This window comes from Geotrypetes seraphini, chromosome 3, assembly GCF_902459505.1.
Source record: "Geotrypetes seraphini chromosome 3, aGeoSer1.1, whole genome shotgun sequence".
Lineage (NCBI taxonomy): Eukaryota > Metazoa > Chordata > Amphibia > Gymnophiona > Dermophiidae > Geotrypetes > Geotrypetes seraphini.
The window spans coordinates 211,615,524-211,642,605 of record NC_047086.1 but is presented as its reverse complement, the minus strand read 5'-3'; the positions used below and the strand labels follow the sequence as shown (position 1 = coordinate 211,642,605).

Here is a 27,082-nt window from a genome sequence, read left to right as displayed (position 1 = left end):
GCTATAATAGCAGCAGCTAACAACTCTTTCCTGTGCATCTAACAAAGAATACTTTCTCTGGACCATATGCTACCCTTTTAATGGAATGCCTGCACATTTTAAGTAGTACAGGCCTTTACTACTTAAACGCTTTTGGCCTGGCACAGCATTCCACATGACTGGACCAGCCATTGAGAAGGCAGATTGAACTGTATTAGCATAATGCACAACATCTCGCCTTCCCACATCCAGCAGCATTCCATTTTCAGACCGCAATGAGCTCAATCGTTTGCCCAATTATTTCTAACTTGTGTTTTGGAGTCTTATTTTGTTTTTACATGTCGTTCTTTTGTTTGTTTTATTATGGCTTGGACTCTTTGGAACTGTAAAAGGACTTAGGCACCTCAACAGAAAGGGAAAAAGGGACAAACTAGATGGCTCATGTGGGTTTCAACTGCCATTATATTTCACATTTTCTAACCTGGAGGACTTCAAGTTGAGATGCTGCTTTTTCAAAGGTTAGCAGAGTAAGAGAGAGAGAGGGAGAAGGGGCCAGGGCCCAGGATTACGGTACTGTTTAGGAATTCTCTACATCTTCCAGGGTCAAAGCCTATTCTGGGATAAGGTGCCCCCTTCTAGTGGTGAGTGATGCTGCTACAGAAAGGTCACACCCTAGGCCTTCCTGAAGTGAGTTGGTCAAGCTAGACGTTTGCTTGTTGAGACACATTTCCTCATCGGCTCTGCCTTTCCCAGGAAAACGATGATGGAACTTCGGTCTTTCCTAAGACATAACCCTCTCCTAAACATCTGGGATTGGGTGTCACCCCTGCCCACAAACAGCGATTTCACCACTTCAGGAAGACTGCAGAGAAATGATCTCAAGCAGCCAGCATGAGACAGAATGATCTCAGCAGGGGCTTCACACAAGATCCCCACAGAGTGACTCCAAGGTTCCTCCTCGTGTAATGAATACCAGTCCCCCGCTTGCCGATTGCAACCCTGCTGCCCCGTAGCCTCTTCTTTTCCCAGGACTTCTGCAGATATCAGAAAAATGTGTAACACTTTGTTATTTTTTGCAGTCTTTGGAAGCACAATGCCTGGGAAACACCATGCAGGGAGCTATTTGCTATATTTTTATTAGTATGAGAGTACAATATGTCAAAAAGTGAATACAGGAAATATAGAGGGATCCCCCCAGTGCTATTCAGTATCAAAACCAGTCTATTTCTCAAGCTCTCCTGTCAGTATTTTCCTCGACCATGTGAAATTCTCCACCTACTGACTTGTGTGACTGGTTCATTAGTGTCATGGTATGCACAGAACTAATACATATGGAGTCATTTCCCCTGAGATCAGCTCTCACCGTGGCCTTGAAACTCACATTAGAGTCATCAGTCTTGGCTCTGCCCACCCACAGCTCTCTCTCTCTCTTTTTTTCTTCTTTCTAGTTTTAGCCACTTGTTTTGAGATCCTGCAATCCATGGCGTGTGCTCGTGGCATTTTAGGTATATACAGCAGAAGCCCATTGGCTGTAGATTGATGGTTGGTTTGTCTGACTTTCAAAAGAAAATAAAATCATTTCATTTTAGGCAAGCCTTGAATGCATAGATTTGCGCAGTTAATTTACACATATTTTAGTGGGTTGGTGTGTTATGTTTGTGTTTGTAATATTGTGAATTAATATTTCTTATGGTAAATTGAATAGCAGTATATACGAGATGTGATCAAAAGTTACTGTGAATGTTGCTGCTCAGCATCATCCAGGGGAAAGGCAGGGATCTTTAATACGGGAAGTGGCACGTCAAACCTTAGTAACACTGTGTGACAAGTTTCAACTTGTTTGGTGAAGTCAGTTGGTTGTGAGCTATGGTTGAGAGAAGACTACGCCTATATTCTCTCAAGGAGTGCAGAGAAAGAGGGGACATGATTAACATTTAAATACATCACGGAACGCATCAAGGTGGAGGAAGACATCTTTTTTCGTAGGGGTCCCACGGCAACAAGAGGACATCCGCTAAAACTTAAAGGGGGAAGATTTTATGGAGACACCAGGAAGTACTTCCTCACCGAAAGGGTGATTGATCGATGGAATGACCTTCCACGACAAGTGGTAGAGGCCAGCGGCGTGCTCGACTTTAAAAAACGTTGGGACAGACAAGTGGGGTCGTTACAGAGTCATGCTTAAAGGACGGACTCATGGAGAGGAGGCTCTAGAGAGGGCATTTTAGCTGAGGGTTCTGGAGTGGGCAGACTTGTTGGGCCGCTGGCCCTTTTCTGCCGTCATATTCTATGTTTCTATGATGTGTTTTAAAGAGTGCTATAAATCAGTGTTTCTCAACCTTTTCAAGCCAAGTACCCCTAAGCCTAATAAATACCAACCGAGTATCCCCACCCAAGCCCTGTCCCAGACCCGCCCCTCACTCCACCCCCATAATAATAGTACTAATTGTAATGCAATTTCTTCCATCCATTTTTCATATACACTTCTCCCTCCGTATTCACAGGGGTTAGGGGCAGAGCCGGCCCGTGAATATTAAAAAACTTCAAATAATATTTGGGCCAGTTCTGCTCCTAACCCCCTGGCTATTTTAAGTCCTGTAAGTCCCCCCTTAAGCCTTACCTGGTGGTCTAGCGGGTTTTCGGGGCAGGAGCAATCTTCCCACGCTCCTGCCCCGTGCCGATCGCTCATAGGAAATGGCTGCATTGAGCTCCCATCGTAGTCAGTAACAACTATAGAAAAATTGACAAATATAGTTCAAAACATAAGACAGCAGATATAAATTCTCAAAACTGACACATTTTGATCACTAAATTGAAAATAAAATAATTTTTCCTACCTTTGCTGTCTGGTGATTTCATGAGTCTCTGGTTGCACTTCCTTCTGACTGTGCATCCAATATTTCTTTGTTTCTGCCTCCTACATGCTTCCTCTCTTCCAGACCTCATTCCATTCTACAACCAACATCTCTCTCTGTCCCTCCTTGAGTCCAACTTTTTTTTCCTCTCTCCTCGCCTGCCCCGATACACTCCATTTCCTATAACTTTTTTTTCCTTTCTCCCTGCCTGCCCCCAATATACTCCATTCCCTCCTCCAACTTTTTCTTCCTCTGTCCCTGCCTCTCCCACCCACTTAAACCACAGCCATGTCAGATTTCTCCCTGCCTCCCGACATCCAACACACTCCCCACCCATCCGCACACCAGCCACCAACACCAACACAGCAACAGGGACAAGCCAGGCGCGTGCAACAACTGCACAAGAATCTGGCCCACAAGCCTTCCCCCCCCCCATGTCAATTCTGACGTCGGAGAGGAAGTTCTGGGCCAGTCATGCAGCAATTGGCTAGCCCAGAACTTCCTCTCTGATGTCAGAATTGACATCGGGGGGAAGGCTTGTGGGCTGGACACTTGTGCAGTTGCTGCACGCGTCTGGCTCGTCCCTATTGCTGTGTCGGTGTCGGTGGCTGGCCAGCCCACGTACTCCCAACAGGTGGCCCGCATACACCCTAGGGTACACATGCCGCAGGTTGAGAAACACTGCTATAAATTATAAATCACAAACATGAAATTTTGTTTCAAACTGAAAAAAGTGCTTAAAAACACACAGAACTTGTTAAAATTAGTTTATGGTGATGCTGCAGTGACTATGAAGATGGTTTACAAGTGGTTCAAGTGATTTTGTAATGGTTGTGAATCGGTTGAAGATGAGGAGAAATTGGAACATCCTTCAACATCAAAAACCCAAGAGAATGTTGAAAGAGTAAGCAAAATGATTCGATCAAACAGACGATTATTGGGAAAAATTCTGGTTCTGTTCAAAACATTTTAACAACAGATCTGAGCATGAGGCGAGTGAATGTGACATGAGATATGGGCAAACGGTTTCATCCTACATCTTGACAATGCTCTGTGTCACACATCACTTCTGGTATGGCAGTTTCTGTCAAAAAAAAATTCCAGTGTGTCCTCATCCACCTTATTCACTGGATCTGGCACCGTGCGACTTCTGGCACTTCTCCAAAGTCAAAATGACCATGAAAGGTAAATTTTTTGAATCGATTCAGGACATCGAAGCAGCAACAGCACAACTAAAGACACTCGCAAAAGAGGACTTCCAAAACTGTTTCAGAAAGTGGCAAGAGCAATGAGATAAGTGTATTCAAAGTGAGGGGGAGAATTTTGAGGGGGAATTAATGGCGATGTGTCTTTTACTGTAATAATTTTATTTATTTAAACATTCACTGTATTTTTTGATCACACCTCGTATGTTGTTTTAAATAAATAAGGTCACCGACTGCTTTGAGAGAGTTGGGACATCTCTGTGCATTCTGAGTAATAAAAACACAGAAACTGAAGGCTGATAGGGACCTGGACACACATCCAATCTCTTCTCATTACCCCTTCCTACCCAATTTCCAGCGTCCACATCTCTTCCCCATCACTAAGATCTTCAATGCCTGTCTGTGGCCACGTTGATTACTGTGGTCATTTCAGGCCTGATTCTATCATTCCTGATTCATATTTGAGACTGCCTAGCAGTGGCGTATCTAGGGTATGTGGCACCCGGGGCCCATCATTTTTTGACACCCCCCCCCCCCCCCCATGTAAAAAAAATTTTTTTTTTTTTTTTTTTTTTTGCAATAACCATGAAATGGAATAAATGGTCAGAATAGAAACAGGCAGTGAAAATTTTCTTTTATTGAACCTCATATATGTAACCATTATTCCAAACATAACATAACATAAATTATGTCTAAATTGTCATGACATTAGAAGTACATATGGAGTAGTTGCAGGTGATGCTTGGGACAGTTCTGATTGTGTTAGTTCGGTTTTATGTGTTTTTTGAATAGAAGGGTTTTTATTTCTTTTTTGAAGGTTTTGTAGTCTGTGGTCGAGGTCAATAGATTGTAGAGTTGGGGGTCGAGTGTTAGGAGGTTGTCGAACAGTTTTTTTCTTTTGACGTTTTTGGTTGGAGGGTGTGTGAATGGTGCCTGAGTTCTCCTATGTCTGTTTGAAGTGGATTGAATTATTTAGCTGAAGAAATTAGTTACCCCCCATTCCACACACATTAATTCTCTTCCATTTTTGTTCCCATTATAAAAAACACTGATAAGTTCCAAATACATTAAAATAAGAAGTGAAAACAAAGGCCCCTACAGATGAGAACATAACATAAGAATAGCCTAACTGGGTCAGACCAATGGTCCATCATGCCCAGTAGCCCATTCTCATGGTAGCCAATCCCGGACACTAATACCTGGTCAAAACCCAAAGAGTAGCAACATTCCATGCTACCGATCCAGGGCAAGCAGACACTTCCCCCATGTCTTAATAACAGATTATGGACTTTTCCTCCAGGAATTTGTCCAAATCTTTCTTAAAACCAGCTACACTATCTGCTTTTACCATAACTTCTGGCCACTTCATTTTTAAGTTTAGATCTTTCCTTTCAAACAGAGACCTTGCTAGATGTCAAATACAGCACAAGGTAACTTCACATGGACTTAGCTGTGCAGGAAATGTGAATCTCCTCATACACCCACCATATAGTGCAAAAATGTGCAAAGGTCTGTTTTTTTCTTTTGATCACTACATAGCCTAATGCCACACAAGCAGCGCTGTTACAAACATATTCTGTAGGTCAATGCTAAGGATAACAAAGTTTCCTTCCTTGGACCAGAAGGAGATAAACCACTGGAAGAGATCCCAAAACAACACCCAAAGACCCACTCAGTGTGTGAATCAGTTGAGTGGAGTGGACTAACTGGGGGGTGGAAATGGGCCCGGAGTTTGCTCAGCAGAATTTCCCAGACCACCTCTTCCTCTCAACACATTGACACGCTGCCACCATCACCACTAGGAACACCTCACTGGGTAGGCCAGCTATGCTATAAACTTTATAAAACACATTATTATATTTTCTTATAAAGCACATATTTTAACTGACCTCTCTGACATCCTCAGCCTTTCCATTCACAAAAATAGAAGGAAGAAAAGTTCCCATTTCCTGCTGTCTCATGTCCCCGGCCTATACAATATTTTTTTTCTGCAGACCCTTCAAAAATCTGACCAAATCCTCGTTTCACTTGCATTATAAAGTACTGAGGATGCCATCTCTCCCCAATCCCAGGTCCTAAAGTCTAAGACAGTAGCGCAAACTAATGCTGCCAGATACAGGAAAAAAAAATTTTGATTCGATTCAGCCCTATTGAATTGGTTTTTCAATTCGATTTTCCTGCCCAGTTGGGTGATTTTTTTCAAAACTCCTGGTGGGTTTTATAGCTTTTTCACCCCCTTTGGCTTCTCCTAACCACACTGGCGCTGTGGTGTAAATAAAATAAAGAAACAAAAAGGACTTTTCCTCTTTCTGTTAAATCCTAGCTCACGTTTGCAGTCCAACACCAGCTCTGGCAGGATACACATTTCAAATCTGACATGTTATAATCACAAAACAGAAAATAAAATTAATTTTTCTACCTTTTGTTGTCTGGTTATATTTCAAATCTTGTTGGTCCAAGGCTCTGGTTTTCTTCTGATAACTTGCTTGCCAGGGTCTCCTTCTTTCTGCATGCTAACCATCCATCTGCCAACTCTGTCCTCCCTTTCCATTTCCCTTCCCTTCCCTTCCCAGGAAGTCTGGTATCTTTCCTTTTTTTCATCTCCCTCCACAGATCCACCTTTTCTTAAATACCCTTTCATCCGGCATCTCTCCCTCCTTCCCCACCATCCCAGAGTCCACCATCTCTCCGTTTCTTTTCCTAATTACCCTCCTATCCAGTATCTCTATCCCTCCTCCACACCATCCCTTGTGTCCAATTTCTCTCCCTTTCTGTTCCTTCCCTCCCTAAATCCCATGGTCCATCATCTCTCTCCCTCTCCTCTATTTTCAGACCCATTATTTCTTCCCCCCCCCCAAAGTTTGGCATATGCATGTCTCTTTGAACACCCCCTTCCCTCCGTGTACTTCTAAATCATGGTCCCCTCCCAAAGGCCTGTCCCCCCTTAAAGGTCTGCCTGTCCCACCTTGAAGGCCTGCACCCCCCTTGAAGGCCTGTCCCTTCCCCTTGTAGGCCTGCCTGCCTGTCCCCCCTTGAAGGTCTGCACCCCCCGAAGGCCTGCACCCCCCCGAAGGCCTGTCCCCCACTTGAAGGCCTGTCCCACCCCCTTGTAGCTTCTCCCCCCCCCTTGTAGGCCTGTCCCCCCTTGAAGGCCTGCCTGCCTGCCTTTCCCCCCTTGAAGGCCTGCACCCCCTTGAAGGCCTGCACCACCCCCCTCGAAGGCCTGCACTCCCTTGAAGGTCTGCACCCCCCCCCCGAAGGCCTGTCCCCCACTTGAAGGCTTGTACCACCCCCTTGTAGCTTCTCCCCCCCCTTGTAGGCCTGTCCCCCCCTTGAAGGCCTGCCTGCCTGCCTTTCCCCCCCTTGAAGGCCTGCACCCCCTTGAAGGACTGCACCCCCCCCCGAAGGCCTGCACTCCCTTGAAGGTCTGCACCCCTCCGAAGGCCTGTCCCCCCCTTGAAGGCCTGCACCCCCTTGAAGGACTGCACCCCCCCCCGAAGGCCTGCACTCCCTTGAAGGTCTGCACCCCTCCGAAGGCCTGTCCCCCCCTTGAAGGCCTGTCCCACCCCCTTGTAGGCCTGTCCCCCCCTTGTAGGCCTGTCCCCCCTTTAAGGCCTGCCTGCCTGCCTTTCCCCCCCTTGAAGGCCTGTCTCCCCCTTGAAGGCCTGCACCCCCCTTGAAGGCCTGCACCCCCCCTTGAAGGCCTGTCCCCCCCCCCTTGTAGGCCTGTCCCCCCCCCTTGTAGGCCTGTCCCCCCCTTGAAGGCCTGCCTGCCTTTCCCCCCTTGAAGGCCTGTTCCCCCCTTGAAGGCCTGCACCCCCTTGAAGGTCTGCACCCCCCCAAAGGCCTACACCCCCCCGAAGGCCTGCACCCCCCTGAAGGCCTGCCTGCCCCCCTTGAAGGCCTGCACCCCCCCCCCGAAGGCCTGTCCCCCCTTGAAGGCCTGCCTGCCTGCCTGTCACCCCCTCCCCCTTGAAAGCCTGCTTGCCTGCCCGCCCGCCCCACCCTGAAGGCCTGATGCCCCGACCCACCCCGAAGGACCGCTCGCCCCCCTGGCCTCCCCGCACCACCTATGAACAGCCGCAGCAGGATCGCGAAGTCAGCGTCAGCGATCCCTGCGCTGCTTCCTGCGCCACGGTCCCGCCCCTCCTCTGACGTCAGAGGAGGGGCGGGATCGCGGCGCAGGAAGCAGCGCAGGGATGCTGACGCTGACTTCGCGATCCTGCTGCGGGCTGCTTCACAGGTGGTGCAGGAAGGTCAGTGGGGCGAGCGGTCCTTCGGGGGTGGCGGGGGACTGAACGGCAAGGCCGGGAACACCCCCTTAGGGCTGGTACCCGGGGCGGCCCCCCCCCCCCCCCCCCCCGCCCCCCCCTAGGTACGCCACTGCTGCCTAGTGACACCAAAAATCCACGTCTGACCTAAATTAAATCAATTAGCTTAAATGGTGTGGTAATTGACTGCACCACTAAAGTTAATGAACCGCAGTTTATATCCAGAATGATCATACCATATCATTCATTCCATTCTCTTCGTTCGTCCTCCCAAGATTTACTATCAATTCCATCTTTAAAAATTGTAGGAACTAGGAGAAATGAAATGTTTTCTGTTATAGCCCCTCAAACCTGGAATGCTTTGCCACTTTTTATTAAAAAAGAAAAAGACCTTATCTCTTTTAAAAAACTCTTAAAAACTTTTTTATTCAATGATGCTTTTAATGATTAATCGTCTAAACCATTCCTATTTTATTTTTATTATTATTATTATTTTTTTCTTTTTTCTTTTCTCCTTCCCCTTCCCTGTGTTTTTTACCCATTTTATGTTTTTTTTTTCCTAGTTAGTCTATTGTAACTTTTTACCCTTTTTTCCCTCTATATCATGTCTGTCACTAAGTCTCAACATTTTAAAATACCCTTCATAAATTTTGACTTTTAATGTTTTGTCCTAATATTTGATTCTTAAAATGTTGTTTTTATTTTAATTGTCCTAACAAATTTTGTCTCTTAAAATGTTGTTTTAAAAATTGTCTTAAAACTTGTATGTTTCCCTACACTGTTTTTTTAATATTGTTCATCGCTTAGAATGTTTTAAATAGGTGATTTATCAAATAAAAATGAACTTGAACTTGAATTAATTGAATAATTAATTTTAAAAAACTAAAATGAAAAGTTAAGCACGGAATTCCACCATGCCTAAGTGGAGGTGCCTTCTGATGCTTAACCACGCCTACCTGAAAAGTAGATGTGGTTAGGGGTGGAGAATAGGTGTGATTGAGTTAGGTATTGCTAGGCATCCAAGATAGGTATCAGTATATTAGGCCAGTGAAAGCCTGGCCTATTGTAGCGACACCTGGCGCCTAGCTATACCTAAGTCCGCTTAGACATCGCTAGGTTTGATTCTATAAACGGCGCCTAGCAGTTGATTGACAACCACGCCAAGCGGCACCTAAAATGTAGCCGCTGCTTGATACCATATATAGAATCCGGCCCTTCCCACTTCCCACATGCTTATACAGTTCTCTTCTGTGCAGGTGAAAATGGAGGAAACATATTAAAAGGCAGGTTGGCCCCAGAAGAAGGGGTAGAAGACGAAGAGGAAGAAGAAAAAAGAAGCCCTGAACAGTTCATGGACTACATCCCCCCAAATAGCACAACAGTAATTTATCCAGAAGTTCCTGATGAAGGAAACCAGTGTAGGAGTCCAGAGCCCATGGCACTGCAAGATGGTGAGATGTGCTTACCCAACCAATTAATGTTTCCATGTCTGCAACAAATCCTCATTTCTTAACTCGGAGGGGAGGGGAATAAATCCAAATAGATAAGGCCCTTTACAGCTAAGTGTGGATAATTCATACAATGCACAGTCTTTAAGACAAAGAGTGTTTCTCCTATCAAAGACTAAAAGAGGAAATGCAGAGGACTGAAATGGTACTTAAATTCCAAATAAATAGAAAAATAATGCCTTTTGGGGGTGACTCTGCCGATTGCCAGTGGATGCGAGGATTCAACTTAAACTGTATGTTTGTACTTCTAAGGTCATTTAGGGATTGGCTCCATCCTATCTTATTAAGCTAGTTAAGGTATACAGTAAACCTCCGCGAATTTGCGGTTTACAAATTGTGGACTCAGTAATTTGCGGCATTTTCCATCCGCCACTTCCTTGTACTAAAGTCATGATTACACCAATCAGGAGCTGCTTTGACATGCTATCTGGCATGTCAAAGCAGCTCCTGATCGTTGTAGCCTGACTTTAGTAACAGGAAGAGGCGGTCAGAGCATACCGCGAGTGATTTTCTGTACCCACCGGTGCCCCAGCTGCCCTCTCCTGCCTTTTGACAGGCGAAAAACTATATTTGCGGTTTCTCAAAATTTGCGGCGGTTCCTAGAACGGAACACCCGCGAATTTCAGGAGAGTACTGTATTTGGCAAATTGTGCCTCACAGTGGTTCAAAGCTTTTAATTAACCCCCCTCCTCACTTTTATCAAGGCATAATGCCGAGCAGTGCAAATTAAATGTCAAGCCACCCTTTCTAATCTTTTCGGCAGTTTGGCATTTAACTTGCACTGCTCGGCAGTGCAACTTGATAAAAGGGGAAGTAAGGTTGCCATCTCAGAGATGTTCATTTCAGTTCAGTTCCATTTTTTTAGGTGAGAACTTAAACTGGCTTTCTCAACTAATTGACAAGGGTTCTGTTTGATCTTTTTTTTTTCCAATTGCAAGCGTTTTTAATGTGTCTTCTTGCTTAACTATTGCTATATATTGTGGATTGTTGTATGAAAGTGTTAGAATTAAGACCTCTTTGATTGTAAGGTTAGATGGTTATTATCCAGCCGTTTAGGGATTCATTAAGGGTATAAAACATTTGGGGGACAATATTAAAAGCAATTTAACCAGCCAGAAACAGCTCCTGGCTGGTTAAATCACTAGTTCAGGTCATGTTCAGCAGCAGTTAACTGGTTAGTGCCTCTGAAAATAACCGGTTAGAGCCTATGCCAAAACTGGCTATTTTAGGGGCATTCCAGAGGCGGAATCAGTACTTGGCTGGTTAAGTGCCAATATTCAGCATTTAACTGATAACTACATAAATAGAGCAACCAAAAGAAAACCCAGCAGGTCCGCAGTCAAAAGTGGTGAAACCAAACACAACAGAAAAGGAAAACTGTGGAGATGATCCAAGTTTCCAAGTTAAAATGTTGTTATCATTGGCGAGTTTCTGCTATTCCTTCTCTGGTTCAATGGAAAGAGTTTTTGTTTGAGCTAGCTTTGTTCGAGCATAGAGCGATATCTTGGAGGGCGGTGCCTGGTTGGGAAAAATTCCAGGATATCTGGGAGGTGTATTGGGACTCCCTACCTCATAGGGCGAGAAGTCTCCTTCTCTTAATTTCTGTTACGGTGGGGGAGGGGGTTTGGTCTGGAACTGACTTCTGTTGTTTTTTGTTTTTGCAGAGATTGTAGTTCACACTGTTCTTGGATGGGAATACCACTATCAGTGTCACCCACTTGGGGGAGGTGTAGGGTTAGGGAGGGGGAGTTCCGGGGGTTATAGGTTAAAGTTCAAAAAAGCTGATTTTGGGCAAGTGATGTTTTGAACTGTCTTCTTTGTTTTGCAATTGTGTTTGCTTTTGCTCCCACTTGTGATGTATTGCTATGTTCATGTGCTTTTTTTTGCTTGGCTTGTATCTTTGGTTGAAAATTTCCTCCAGAGTTTGTTGGGTTTGGTACTTGGGTTGTTATTGCTTACTGATTTGTATTTGCTCAATAAAGAGATTGTAAAAAATAAAAAAATGTTGTAATCCCGCCTTTTCAAATTTCAAAGCGGCTTTACATAAATAATAAGCATAAACAGGGAAATACAAAACACGTAAAACTTAACAACTAAGAAACATCAAGTGACATAAATACTGGGACTAATGATGTTCATGATGCAGGCTTTTACATAAGAACATAAGAAGTTGCCTCCGCTGGGTCAGACCAGAGGTCCATCACGCCCAGCAGTCCGCACCCGCGGCGGCCCATCAGGTCCATGACCTGTTAGGTGGTCCCTGACTTTTCCTATAACCCATCTCTACTTCTATCTGTACCCCTCAATCCCCTTATCCTTCAGGAATTTATCTAAACCTTCCTTGAACCCCCGTAGCGTGCTCTGCCCTATCACAACCTCCGGGAGCACATTCCATGTGTCCACCACCCATTTATTCAGTACATCGGACACAATGCGTTGGTGTACATCCATAAACAATCCACATCAGTTATTTAAGAAAAGAGTAGGGATCCAACACACTCCGTGATTCGGCTACATGCAAAAAGCTGATGCTTTCACTGGAAATCACAATCCCCCTCTTTTATAAAGGCGCGTTAAGCTTTTAGCGCAGCTAAATATTAGCATGCGCTAAACACGTGCATGTTATTCTATGGACGTGTTAGCGGATAGCGCATGTGTTGATTTAGCGTGCGCTAGATCCGCGCTAAAACGCTTAGCACACCTTTGTAAAAGAGGGCCAATGTAGGTCTATCAGAATATTGCAGTTTGATGTCAAAGGTTGGCTTTTCAGCAGACCACACAAATCGCATGTGAGCTTAAACAAGCTAGTTTAAAGTAACAGAGTAAGTAAGCTAGTAAGATTTGAGCTGATGTGTGGACATTTGAGGAGGCACAGCCCCAGAGGAAACTGTAAAGTGAAACGGCTGGGCAGTCGTCAGGCAAAAGCAAGTGCTCTTCCTTTATAATTCATTGACACGCTATCAATTTTGAGCCTGTTAACAAAAATCAGGCCTAAACAAAGACCAATGATGAACACATCACCCCTGTAAAGGCACGAAAAAAATGTTGAAGTAGTGCTTTGGGTGTTTGAGATCCTGTGGTGAAATCAGCTTGATATTGCATAAACTTGTTCTATGTGAGTTTGGAATTGTTTTTTTGAACAAACTTAGATTTTTCCATTTGGTACATTGGATTATCCCAAAATGTTGAGAAGAAGCACAGGGCCATAATGCTTAGTTTGTATCCACTTTTGACTCATTTTCGTACATAACTCCTTGAAACACGGACCATGTTGAATCCCTACTCTTTTTTTAAATAACTGATGTGGATTGTTTATGGATGTACGCCAACGCATTGTGTCCGATTTACTGAATAAAAGCCTCAACCACATAAATAGAACCACCTAAAAATTGCCTACGGAAACCCGGAAATTCAATGCCACATTGTTCTCGCGAGAACTGAAGGCACCATTTGGAGAGCGGCGTTAACCCAGGCAGGCGGGCAGAAAGCTCGCACCTGCCGCCCGACGCTGAAAACTCCATTCAGACAGTGTCACTGACACCGCTGGACCATCAGGCAATAGGAGAGGCTTAAGGAGGTGCAGAACAGGATGGGAAGAGGTGGCATGGGCCCAGGCAGGCAGGCGGAGGGCTCGTGCCTGCCGGCCGATGCACCGCTGGACCACCAGGCAATGGGGGAGATTTGAAGAGGGACAGGACTGGGAGAGGGTTTTTTAAAAAGGGTTGAGGGTTAGAAAAAGGTACCGGGGGTGTTTTTAAAAGGCCTGACTGGGGGGGGGGTGTTAAAAATTTATATCTTCACTGCATAAGACACATCGACATTTCCACCCTCTTTTGGGTGGAAAAAAGTGCATCTTATGGAGCGAAAAATACGGTATGTCATACTGAATGGTTTCTGATCTTTAAACAAAATATAATATTAGACAAAATGAACCTAAGAGAACATATAACATAGTTTTTAAGTCACTGCCCAGGAAATGGATCTAGGTGGCATCTTTGAGAATATGTTGAACCCCTCAGCTCATTGTGTTGTGGCGGCGGCGGCTAAGAATGCTGGCTTCGGGGGTTTGGGTGGGGCAAAGTGTGGAAGGCAGTGAAAGGGACATAGGAAGGAGGCACAGGGGGCACTAAAGACATAGAAAGGAGGCATTGGGGCACTAAAGACATGAGAAGGAGGCACTGGGGGCACTAAAGATATAGGAAGGAGGCACTGAAGGGCACTAAAGACATAGGAAGGAGGCACTGGGGGTACTAAAGACATAGGAAGGGGCACTAAGGAAATGGGAAGGAGGCACTGGGGGCACTAAGAACACAGGACAGAAGCACTGGGGGCACTAAGGACATGGGAAGGAGGCACTGGAGGCACTTAGGACATGGGAAGGAAGGAGGGAGGGAATAAAAAGGGAAAATTGTTGGGCCTGAGTGCAGAAAGAAAGAAATGAAGGAAAGGATACACAGACAGAAGGAAACGCAACCAGAGACTCATGAAATCACCAGACAGCAAAGGTAGTAAAAATGATTTTATTTTCAATTTAGTGATCAAAACGTGTCAGTTTTGAGAATTTATATCTTCTGTCTATATTTTGCACTATATTTGTCTATTTTTCTACAGTTACTGAAGTGACATTGCATATTTTAAAGTCATTTGCCTTGACATCTTTGAAAACCCCCCCAAATATAAATGATAATTAACATTTTCTCTGCGTATAGTGTGCTTTGTAGTATTTTAAAATTTTATGGTTACCATTATGAATTAATAAGATATGTGTACATGAAAAATGAATGGAAGAAATTGGGGGCGTGATTTGGGCGGGGCTAGGGTGAGGTTAGGGTGGGGCTAGGGCAGGACTGGGGCAGGGCTAGGGTGAGATTGAGAGCGGGACTGACAATTGATAGATGTCCCTTTTTGATGAAAAAAATAAATGGTCATGTTAGTTATACCTGCTGTACGACTAACAGCCTCTTTTACAAAGCCGCGCTAGTGGCTGCGCTGCGCTAACGGCCCCGAAGCCCATAGAGATTTAAAGGGCTTTGGGGCTGTTGCTGTGCAGCTTTGTAAAAGAGGCTGTAAGTCTAGGTCAGCCCACCTCCCGCCCTTTCCCCTCCTCTAAAAACACCTCTTTTCCCTGTAGGCATTTAGAGGCAGGGGAAAGGCCTAAGCTGGTTTTAGATCGTCTAAAACCAGCTTTGATTATTGGTACTTGGACGATCAGGCTCTTTGATCGTCAAAGTACCCATTTAGGCCACTTTGAAGATGGGTTTTTTTTATTATTATGAGCCCCATAGTGTTATACTGTAACTGCAATACTAGAGACATGGAAGTCAGGCACTAATTCAACATTGATAAATTTAGATATAGAAAAAACATTTGATTCAGACTCTTCGAAGTATATGTGGTGGGTTTTAGGAAAATACAGGGTGGAAAGGAATATCAACCGTTGGATTCAGTATCTTTATATACAGTCCAGAACCCATGTCTTGATTAATGGTAAGCCCCCAGATATCTTTAATGAGGGACACGGCAAGGTTGTCCTTTATCCTCATTCCTTTTCACATTGTGTATGGAACCATTGGCCCAGAAATTAATTCAAGACTGGGAAATACAGGGCATAAACATAGGAAAATATGAACTTAAAGACATCTTGTTTGCAGATGATTTAATGTTGCTCCTAATAAATTTACAAAAAAATTTGCATAAGTTAATACAGAATGTTATGGCCACTTTACAGGCCTGCAGATAAATTTGGAGTAATCTTCATTCTTAGATGTCTCAAAAGCCCAGGACAGGTCAAGGGCAGAAGGTCTAGGATTTGAAATGGGTCCCCTGGAAGTTAAAATACTTAGGTATCATAATCCCCAGCCAGTTGAACATTCATCAGTTGAACATTCTGCATCTTATTAAAAATGGACATGAAATTTAAAATACGGGTGGCTCTCCCCATGACACTGATGGGAAGATGATAATCCTCCTGAAACAGATGTATATCCTTCAGAACTTGCCCACTCCTCTCAAATGCAAAGATCTTAAAATAACAGAATAGTTTGCAAACGTACTTTCTGTGAAGGGGGAAAAATCTTCAAATGCATTTGTTAAAAAATAACAATCCCTAAGGAAAAGGGGGATGGGGGCCTTCCTGATCTAAAGGATTATAACATTGCATATTTATTATACCGGGCCTGTGATTGGTTAGATGGAACAGCCACATATTATAATTTATAATAGATCTTCTCCATGCATAAGGAGTAGGCCTGCCTGGACTAGTTAAATAAAATTTTGATCGTCCACTTAGGCTTTTTGATCGTCCATTTAGGCCACTTTTTAGATGTTTTTTTGTTTTGATTATTATACAGGAACAAAAAATAAAATAACATTTTGCTAAATATCAATAAGACTCACTAAGCACTAAAAATGCTTTAGTACCTGAATAAATTCACGTAAACCGTTCTGAGCTCCCCTGGGAGAACGGTATAAAAAAACTGAATAAATAAATAATACCAAAGTTGACCACATAAATTGTTTTGAATATGGACTTCACTGCTGTTCAAGTCATAGGGTCTCTAGTTCTAATCTTGGTTCCATGGGTTTAATAATACATAGCAAGCTAAGAATGCAGGGAACTTCCTGTATGATCTCAACAGGAATTTGAATATTATTCTCTTTATCTGCCATCTAGCCGTCTTTTCCTGATTTTAGCTGGAATAGCTGTTCAATTGATCACAAAAAATTGGAAAAGCCATGATAGATTAAACTACACATTTTGGTGGACAAATGTATGTAATGCATACAAATATGAGAGAATGAATGCAGAATGTTTGGGGTTCAGTGTTTCATTTAACAAAGTATGTAGTCCATTGGCTTTATTTGCTGCTTCACATTAATGGTTTATGTACTTTTCTTCTAAGTTTTTCCTTACACCTCCGGGGTGGGGGGGGGTGAGGGAGGGAGAGGTAATTGAGAAATTGATATTAATTCTTCATATCAATGTAATAAATAAAGATGTCTTGTATTATTCATAACTGATAGAAGGGTAGGTGGGTAAAGTTATGGTTCTATATACTAATTGTATAAAATGGTGTAATCTCTGTAATATTTTTCTGTATTCAATCAAATGTATTACACTGTTGTAGTTTATAAAATAATAAAAAGTTTATAAAATAATAAAAATTCCATCCCAACTGCCTTCGGGTTTTTTTCTTCATGTACCATCTAATCACCCCAATTACTGGTTTTAGGTTTCGCCTGCTTGTTGAGATGCCCATACTGTGAGCGAGGATATCGGTGCCAGGCATCTCTTAACAACCACGTCTGGCACAACCATGGGAGGCAGGAGACATTCGTCTGTTCACTGTGTGGCTGTATGGTCCACTGCAAGTCCCATCTGGAGCAGCATATGACCACGCATGCCGCCCCAGGCTCGGTATCAGCACATAATCAGGTATAGTACAAGGCAGTATTGGGGGTGCATTTGTGTGTGTTCTGGGGGTGGCAAGTCTCAGTTCTGGAACACTAGAGGGTGCTACTGAGCAGCTTTGAGGTGCATTGCCAGAGTTGTGTGCTGGTGGTGGTGGTAGGGTTGCCAGATTTTACTATAGTAAAATCCAGACACCCCCCCTAGCCCGGCCCCTAGGCCCACCTAGTTTCATCCATCCCCACCCTGTTTTGCCTTTATCTCACCCTAGCCCCGCCCCTCTCTGCCTGCAGAACTTGGCAGGTCAGGGCACTTCAGTCAACCTTTTATCCTCCTATTTTATGAGGAGGTGGGGGAAGATTACCTTGGTTTCTATTTGGGTCAGTTTATATTCGAGTATATGCAGAAAGTTGGGTTATTCATTGACTAAAAGAGTTACCCCAGATTAGTGACTCCTTTGTTAGACTAAACTAAAGTAAAATGTCCCTTAAAATGTTTAAGGGATTTCCACCTGCGCAATGCAATTTCTTCCTGCCCTACGCAATTTAGAGAAGGATTTTGAAAAGATATCCGGACTCCCGGACACGTCTGTCCTCAAAAAGGAGGACATGTTCTGGAACATCCAGTCTTCTGGTAACCCTAGGTAGTGGCAGTGGCATAACTAGGGAGGATGGTGACCGGGGCAGTGGCACCTAGCATCGCCATGTCATTCGCCCCCTTACTTTTCCCTCCCCCCCTCCCCCCCCCAGTGTACCTTTTGAAATGTTCACCGGTGCGAGCAGCATCTTCCACCTGCCACTCACGCTGGCCTCGGCTCCCTTCCAACACCATGCCCTTGTCCTGTGACCAGGAAGAGAAGTCAGAAGGGAGTTAAGGTTGGTGTGAGCAGCAGGTGGAAGATGTTGCTCGCACCGGCGAACATTTCAAGAGGTACGCTGGAGGAGCGGAAAGGTGCCAGCACCCCCACATAAATGGCGCCCAGGATGGTCTGCCTCCCCTTAATAAGCCACTGGGTGGTGGGGGGTTTCAGAATTGGAACAGCAGGTTTGCCTCAAGGAGGTTCATTGACCGACCTGTGTAGGGAAACGTTTTCTTGCTATACCTCACCCTGGCTCTGTCTGCCAGATGCCTTTAAAGAAACAGACAAAACTTCTTGCATATTTACTCATTTGTGGGAGAGTAAGATGGGGACGAGGGTGAGTTGGTGACAGTGTTGTGCAATATTGAGTTATTAGTAATTAGTTACTGTAGTTAATTATGTTCTGGAAGTAATCAATAAAGTAGTTGACTACTTATTCACAATCCCAATAACTATAATTATTTTTGAAGAATAACTAGCACATAAGAACATAAGAATAGCCATACTGGGTCAGACCAATAATCCATCTAGCCCAGATTCCTGTTTCCACAGTGGCCAATTCAGCTCACAAGTACCTGGCAGAAAGCCAAATAGGAATAATATTCCATGCTTTTGATCCAGGGCAAGGAGTGGCATCCCCCATGTTTCTCAGCAGACTGTTGACTTTTCCTCCAGGAACTTGGCCAAACCTTTCATAAACCTAGCTATACTAACTGCTGTTACCACATCCTCCGGCAAAGAGTTCCAGGGCGTAACTATTCTTTGAGTGAAAAAATATTTCCTCCCATTTGTTTTAAAAGTATTTCTGTAATTTCATTGAGTATTCCTTCTTTTTCGTACTTACCTGCAGGGCTGGTTTTAGACATGCTGGTGCCAGCGACAGAAATTAAGGAGGGGGCCCCAATCTCTTCTCCGCTCAATCTCTTCTCCCCCCATCTCCCCACTTGTTAGTACTACTATATATAAGACAACTTTAAATGACTTCTTCACATGCTAAACTCAGACATAACTTTACCAAATACAGAACAAGGGATCACAGATAGAAATTGAACTGGGAACCCCAAGAAATTATACTCAGCAAGCATCCTAACAATGGAGAAATAAAAACAGGCATATGTACTTCTTTTAGTACTGAACACATAGGGGTCCTAGACCCAGTTCCACCAAAAATTAGCCACCCCCCTTGCTGTGGCTGGTTGGGATCCCAAAACCCTGCCAGTTGAAGGCCACCTCCTCTGGTCTGGCAGCCAGAAATCTCCAAGCTCTGTAGTTAGCATCAGTGTCCCTGAACTGTCACCAGCTGCAGTGCTTGGAGAGCTCTGGTCATTGGACTGGATGAAGAGATCTTCAGCTGGTAGGGCTTTGGGATCCTCACCAACTTAGTTAATAAAATTAGAGATAGCATTGGTTCAAAAAGTAATTCTAATATAGACACGGAATCAACACAAATTTTATCTATTTCAAAATGTACCAATTTTCAAATACCTACCCTAGAGGTCCTTAAACAATTGTTACAAAGTATCAACGTTAAAGGCGCAGGCTTTAACTCAATTTTTCCCTTTTTTATAAAACGTTTCTTTTCCTTCTTTGGTCCTTTCATTCAGACAATGATTGAAAATAGTTTAACCACAGGATTTATACCAAAAGAATGGAAAGAAGCAACCATCCGTCCAATAATAAAAAATCCTAAAGATTCAATTTCAATTGAATCAAATTACCGACCTATCGCCAATTTACCATTTATCACTAAACTAATAGAAAAAGTTGTTTTCAATCATGTAAGCAACTTTATTGAAAAAACTCATACACTTCATCCCAATCAGACTGGTTTCAGATCTAATCATTCAACAGAACACTCTATGATAGGCCTTACAACTAACATTCAAAATTACTTAGATCACCACAAATCTGTACTTCTGATTTCACTTGATTTATCAGCAGCATTTGACACCATTGACCATCATTTACTTATTAAGAGACTGTCTTCCATTGGTTTTTGTGACCAAGTTCTAAATTGGTTTAAAGCATACTTTCAAGATAGGTCAGCTAAATTTATCTTCAACAATTCATCATCAAATAGCTACACAAACTATTATGGTATCCCTCAAGGCTCAATTCTGTCCCCTCTTCTATTCAATATCTTTTTAGCACCTCTTCTCACTTTAAGTCAATCAATTGGATTTTCCGAGTTTGCCTATGCAGATGACATCCAGCTTTTATATCCATTAAAGACTGCAGACTCTAATAAGATAACAAATATAAACAATAAGTTAAAACAAATTAGTCAGTGGGTAAAAGACAACATGCTGGCCCTGAATCCGTCTAAATTCTTAATTATGTTTTTCCCTTGGTAAAAGAATCTTACATTTTTATCACAAATACTCTTGGACAATTTCCCACTGCAAAAAGTAACAATGACAAAAATACTGGGAGTATTATTGGACCATGAATTATCCTTCCATGATCAGATTAGCTCCGTAGTTAAAAACTGTTTTTACAAACTACGTCTCATTAGATCCTTAGCCAAAGTCTTAGAACCAAAGGCTCTTAATGTTCTGATTCATTCCTTGGTTATTTCCAGGCTGGATTACTGCAATACATTATACCATGGCATATCTCAGAAAGAAATAAGAAGGTTACAAATTATACAAAATACTAATCTAATCTAATCTAAACCTTAAGTTTATATACCGCATCATCTCCATGAGTATGGAGCTCGACACGGTTTACAAGAACTTAAAATAGTAGGTAGAGAGGAAGAAAAAAAAAAAAAAGGATTACATGAATTTATATGAAGAAGGGGGGGGGAAAAAGGGGGTGAAGGATAGAGTTACTGCAATAAAAATTATTACTAACTCCAAAAAATACGATCATGTCACTCCCCTGTTACAAAAAGCACACTGGCTACCAATTTCACATAGAATAATCTATAAAATTGCACTGTTAACCTTCAAAACTCAACAAACCAACACACCAACATTTTTACATCGTTATTTGATACCATATTCTCCAGCCAGATCTTTAAGATCAATAGATCAGCATTTGCTGACCATTCCATCTCTGAAAATAATAGGCACCAGAAGAGCTACAACTTTTTCAATCATAGCACCCCAGCTATGGAACAAGTTACCAATTTATCTACGTGGTGAAACTTCTTTAGAAAAATTTAAAAGCACATTAAAAAGACACCTATACAAAGATGCATTCGAGTCATAAACAGGATAACTCTTTTATCAACAATCTCAGGTTCAAATACTTAAATCTAACCAGATCTATATATAGGTCACAACTTCTCCCTTTCACTTTTAAACCTCGCTTTATTTGTAAAACATTTTCAATTACCCTCCTGATGTTGTTTTTCCTTAAATGTTCTCCTACTTTCTTTAACAATTGTAGTTCACTCCTTTTTCCTTATGTATCACTAATTAATTATGTACATCGATTGTATGTTTACCTGTTTCAATAGTTTTATTTTGTCCTCCCCCCCAAAAAAATTTTTTTATTGTTATACGCATTGAAAATATTTGATATTGCATTTATATCAAAATTTTAATAAACTTGAAACTTGAAACCTATATTTTTGCAGGTGCATGAGAGAGGGCAGAAAGATAACCCACTTTGGGCTCATGGCCACTTGCCCACCCTCACTCCCTCATCAGTTGTCTGGTAAACCAATGGACACAATACAAAAAATTGTGATGCACATATCCCAAAGCTCTGAATTGACTCCCCAGTCATTAGTAGCGATATAGAAGCTTTCAACAAACATAACCATAAACATAAATTTAAAATAAAATACTTTTATCTATCTTTCTTATCTGGACATTTTATTTTTCCATCATGCTGGTCCCATTTTGTCTCTTCAACTTTCCTGTGTCTTCTGATAATTCTCTTTCCGGTGGTTGCTGCCCATATGTCTTTTCTCTTCTCTCCTTTCTTGTTTCAATTCCTCACTACACCTTTCTTTGATATACTGATCTTTCCATTTTTGCTCTTCCTTCCCTTTTTTATATTTTGCATCTCCATCCACTCAAATGTCACCCTTTCCTTCTTTTTACTTTTCAGTTACCTACCAACTTCCCAGCTCCCTTTCTTATGCTGTAGATATCCCATCTCACACCTTCCCCAGTCTACTATACCCTTTCATCTACTCCACATTTCTACTTCTGTACTCTCCTCCTCTCATTCATCTCCTTGCCACCCCTGTCCCTTGGTCTCTCCCACATGATTCCACAATTTCCAGTACAGGCGGTCCCCGAGTTACAGACACCCAACTTAGGTACGATTCGTACCTAAGAACGAGATTGTGGCTTCATTTTATTTCACTGAGCAACATTTCCAGTGGCTAGACTCCTACACTTTTGCAGCAGATTCAGGAATGATGCATGGCCACATTAAGAACGGTGTTTGATTGTGCAATACTGTACCTTAGAGGGAACACTGGCCGGGACAGTTGGCCCTTTTGTGAGCTGGGAGTAGAGGTTAGCAGCAAGAATCTTAAAACCTACAAGTTCTGAGTTACATACAAATCCAACTTAAGAACAGCTTTAAAAATGTAACTCATTCTTAACCTGGGGACTGCCTGTATATCCCTTCCCTCCATTCTTCTAGCCGAGCATCTCCTCTCCCTCATGACCTGTCATCTCCCAGTCCTTCTTCCTTCACTATCTTCCTATCCATCTCTCCTCCCTCCTGTTCCTCCACTCACGATCCATCATCTCCTCTCCTTTCTCTCCCCTCCCTTTCATAATCCAATATTTCTACTGCTCTCTTTCCTGCTGTTCTTTCCTCCTTTCATCCAATGATCCAGCCCCCCCTCTCATCCGCCCCTCTCCCATCCAACATTTCCCCTTCTCTCCCTCCCTCTCATTCCCTACTCCAATATATTTCTTGTTCTTCCTGAATGCCCTTCCATCCAGCACCTTCCCCTCCCCAGGCCTTCCTATCTCCCCTGGGTTCAACATTTCTGCCACAGGGGGGTGCTGGGGACCCAGGCCTCCATTCTTGGCTCAGGCTCCCCCAGTAGCAGTGCATATATACCAATATATACAAAACTATACAGTCCAGTCCACAAACTCTACAGTCCCCATAAATTTGTTAATGTTATGATATCAGCACAAATTTGATAATGTTATGACTGCTATTTCCCAGCTGATCCAACACCGCTATGTCTCATACTATGCCCTGCATCCACTGAAGACTAAACAGCTTCCCCTCTTGTCAGGGAACATGACATTGCAGAGGATGTGGTTAGCATTAGTTGGTCAAACCTCCTTGAAATAAACATCAAGAGATGAAGTTATGCGATTTTCACATTGGGGTTGTGTATAAGATGGATATTTTACCTCTTCACGTACCATAAAGCTTTTACCCTAAGTATTTTTGGATGTGGTATAGGTAAAGGAAAAGCTAGTAGTTACTCTAAGCAGGTAACTATAATCAGTAATCAATTACAGTACTTCCTAAATGAGTAATTTACTTGCCTTAGTATAACTAATTACTTTAAGCTATAAAGTACTACATAGTAACTGTAATTAGTTACTTTTGAAGAGTAACTAGCAGAACACTGGCTGATGATAGGAGGGATAATTGAAGGGTATATGAAACCAGCCTCTTGAGATCCTCAGCCTCTCACTGGGAGATAATTATTTGGGGAGGGGGACAGTGGAGAGGGATTCAAGTATATTCTATGCATATTTCTTCTCTTTAAAAAGGTCAGATTGTATACAATAAAACTAGGGCTGTTCAAAAAGTTCCAGGACTGATGTTATAAAAATCTATTAAAACAATTTTACAACTTATTCCATTGGGTCCTCTTCAAAGTAATCCCCTCCCCTACGTATACACTTTTCCCAACATCATTTCCACTTCTGGAAACAGTTCTTAAATGCATCTTCAGGAATCGCCAAAAGTTGCTGCATCAAATTTTGCTTTATGTCTTCAATGGTGTCGAATCGCTTTCCTTTCAGCATGGATTTAAGATTAGGAAACAAGAAGAAGTCAGTAGAGGCTAAGTCAGGAGAGTAAGGTGGCTGGGGAAGAACTGTTATCATGTTTTTTTTGTGCAAAATTCATGAATTTTGATGGCCGCATGAGTGGACCCATTGTCATGATGCAGGAACCATGACTGCCCACTCCAAAGTTTGGGCTGCTTCCTCCTGATTTTCTTACGGAGTCATTTCAACACTTTCAGATAGTAATTTTGGTTGACAGTTTATCCTTGTGGCAGAAATTCATAGTGAGCAATGCTGTGACTATCAAAAAAAATGTTAACGTCACTTTGACGTTTGACTGAACTTGCCAAACTTGTTTTGATCTTGGCGATGTTTTGGTTCTCCATTGAAACGATTGAGCTTTGGTTTCCACATCATAACTGTAGACCCATGTCTCATCCCCAGTTATCACTTTATCAAGAAATGTTTCATCTTCATTTGCCTGCTCAAGAAAATTCTGACAGATCATGACACGGTTGATCTTCTAGTCGTCGGTCATCAACTAAGGAACAAATTTTGCCACAACACGAGACATCCCCAACTACTCTGTTAGAATGTTGTGGCATGAACCAATGGAGATGTTACATTCCTCTGCCAATTCTCTAACAGGTAATTGCCAATTAGCATGCACAAGAATCCTCATTGATCAACATGATCATCATCAGTTGATGTTGATTGTCTTCCAGTTCATGAATCAACTACCACTGATTCACGACCACTTTTGAAGCATGAATACCATCCAAAACACCTTCCACGACTCATGACATGTTCCCTATAAGCCACTTTCAAAATTTCATAAGTTTCTGTAGCGGTCTTACCCAATTTAAAGCAGAACTTCACGCTGTAATGCTACTCATTGAGGTCACACATGATGAAAAATAGCCGATCATGAAAACACACTTTCACAAAAACTGCTGTGGCTCTGAGACGAAAACAGTCATCAACAAACGGAAAAAAGGAGGTTACTTGTGAGATCTCAAGCTACTCAACACCACCTAGCGCATCTCAAAAGAACTGTCCATTGGTGTGCAATTCAAACTGTCCTGGAACTTTTTGAACAGACCTCATATTTGTTAACTGTTTTGTTTCTCAGTTTCTATATAAGTTGCCGAAATTTGAGCACTCAAATTTAAATGTGAATCCCAGACACACACACAAACTAATTAGGTATTGAGCCATAAGCAATCAATAATTGGTGTTAATTGTTCCTCATATGGGTTTACTTACGGATCTGCCCTACACCCTATTCTATAGCATGCATGCCTAAATTTTATCCCGCACAACTCAAAAGTGGCGTGGCTATGGGAAGGGTATGGGTGGATCAAGGGGCATTCCCAGAATTTAGGCATGATGTTATAGAATAGGTTAACTTAAAGTAGCCCTCATTTTCTTCGCTCAAAGTTCCTCAGAGTGCCACACGATTTTAACGCATGGTAGCTGTCCTCATAGGAACCTTTATATTATGCGGTTTTTCAATATATTATTTTATGGTTTTCTTTTTAAGTTATAAAAGTGCTCGTGCTTAATACTATACTAATAGCAAATGTAGCTGTTACTTAGCTTTTTGTAAACTGGGTCTGGCTCAATCCCCACCGACGCGTTTCATTTTTTCATCAGGGTCGGGGAAGGAGAACACTATAAAGAGCAAAACTTTATATTAGCTTAAAGTTTAAAGTTTAAAAACCCAGCAGTATTAAAAATTTAAACAATGCCACAAGTTTTGTTTCTTGATACAATATTTTGTGCACTTTTTTGTTTTGAATTTCAACGTTATAGAATAGGGTCATTTATACACTCAACTGCCATTAGTTTTGCATCAGCATTTGCACCAGGTTTCAGCCCAAAGTTAGATGTGAGGTGTGCACTAAACTAGTACTCTATAAAAGGCACACATCCTTTGCAGAATACTATCTTAGTGCAGATCTTCCTGACGCCTAATTTTGAGCCCCACAAAAATAGGGAAAGTATAGATTTATCAAACCGGCCAGGCCAAGTCTATCAGTAGAAAAAACACACGAGCTGACTAGGACTTCAAATTCTCAGTTTCTAAACAGTGCTCAGACACAGACATTCATGAGCTTGGGCGTGAACCGTAATTAGGTCTGAGATTTAAACCTTTGAGCACTATTTAAAACTGAGAATTTGGAGTCCTGTTCAGCTTTGTGAGAGTGTATTCACTGTGCCTAATTTTGAGAAGCATTTATAGACTCCTCCCCATATATATATATATATATATATATATAATATAATATAAACCTTAGGTTTGTATATATATATATATATATACTGACTGATTTGTTCAATAAAAAAAGATTTCAACATAATCACCCAGATGCCTCATTTTATCTGCCTTGTTAAATTTTCATCAGGACGTTTGTATTTTCAGCATGTGGGGGACCAAAGTACAGAGGACAGAAAATTCAAATGCAGTGAGTGTGGGAAAGCCTTTAAGTACAAGCACCATCTGAAGGAGCATCTGCGGATTCACAGCGGTGAGATCCCCGAACCTTTGCAGGCTTTGCCGCTTCAGACACATTTGGCTTGCTATGAAATCCCTTTTGCTTTTTAAAATGTTCTAGGCATGTCACAAAGCATTTCAGCATTTCTTTTTCCTGAAGGCATTTTCCACACAACTGGAAAAGATGTTCTGTTGGGTGAGTAATGGGAGAACCTAGGGGCTCCTTTTACTAAACTGCATTAGCGGTTTTAGTGCGTGCTAAACTCACGCTATACGGCTAGAACTAACGCCAGCTCAATGCTGGCGTTAAGATCTAGTGCGGGCAGCAATTTAGCGCGTGCTATTCCGTGCGTTAAAGCCCTAAAGCGGCTTAGTAAAAGGATCCCCTAGGTCACCAAGCCTGGAATTCACTAGAAATGTATAGCTTCGTACAGTAGGTCTGTACTGAAATGAATCTCACAAAAAACAACTGCAGAAGATACTTGAAAAAGTCAAAAAATAAGCAGCAATGCCAGTTGGGACTGGCCAGGATCCACACATTAACCA

At 42.5% G+C, this 27,082-nt stretch overlaps 1 protein-coding gene across 1 annotated transcript in view; it reads left to right on the top strand.

The window, feature by feature from the left end:
- LOC117357245 (zinc finger E-box-binding homeobox 2-like) overlaps positions 1 to 27,082 on the top strand; it is a 217,288-nt gene that overhangs the window by 177,808 nt on the left and 12,398 nt on the right. The window contains exons 3-5 of the mRNA XM_033937616.1: positions 9,567 to 9,761; positions 17,051 to 17,253; positions 26,465 to 26,570. Of these exons, the coding sequence (XP_033793507.1) occupies positions 9,567 to 9,761; positions 17,051 to 17,253; positions 26,465 to 26,570 (504 nt within the window). The remainder of the gene's footprint in view (positions 1 to 9,566; positions 9,762 to 17,050; positions 17,254 to 26,464; positions 26,571 to 27,082) is intronic.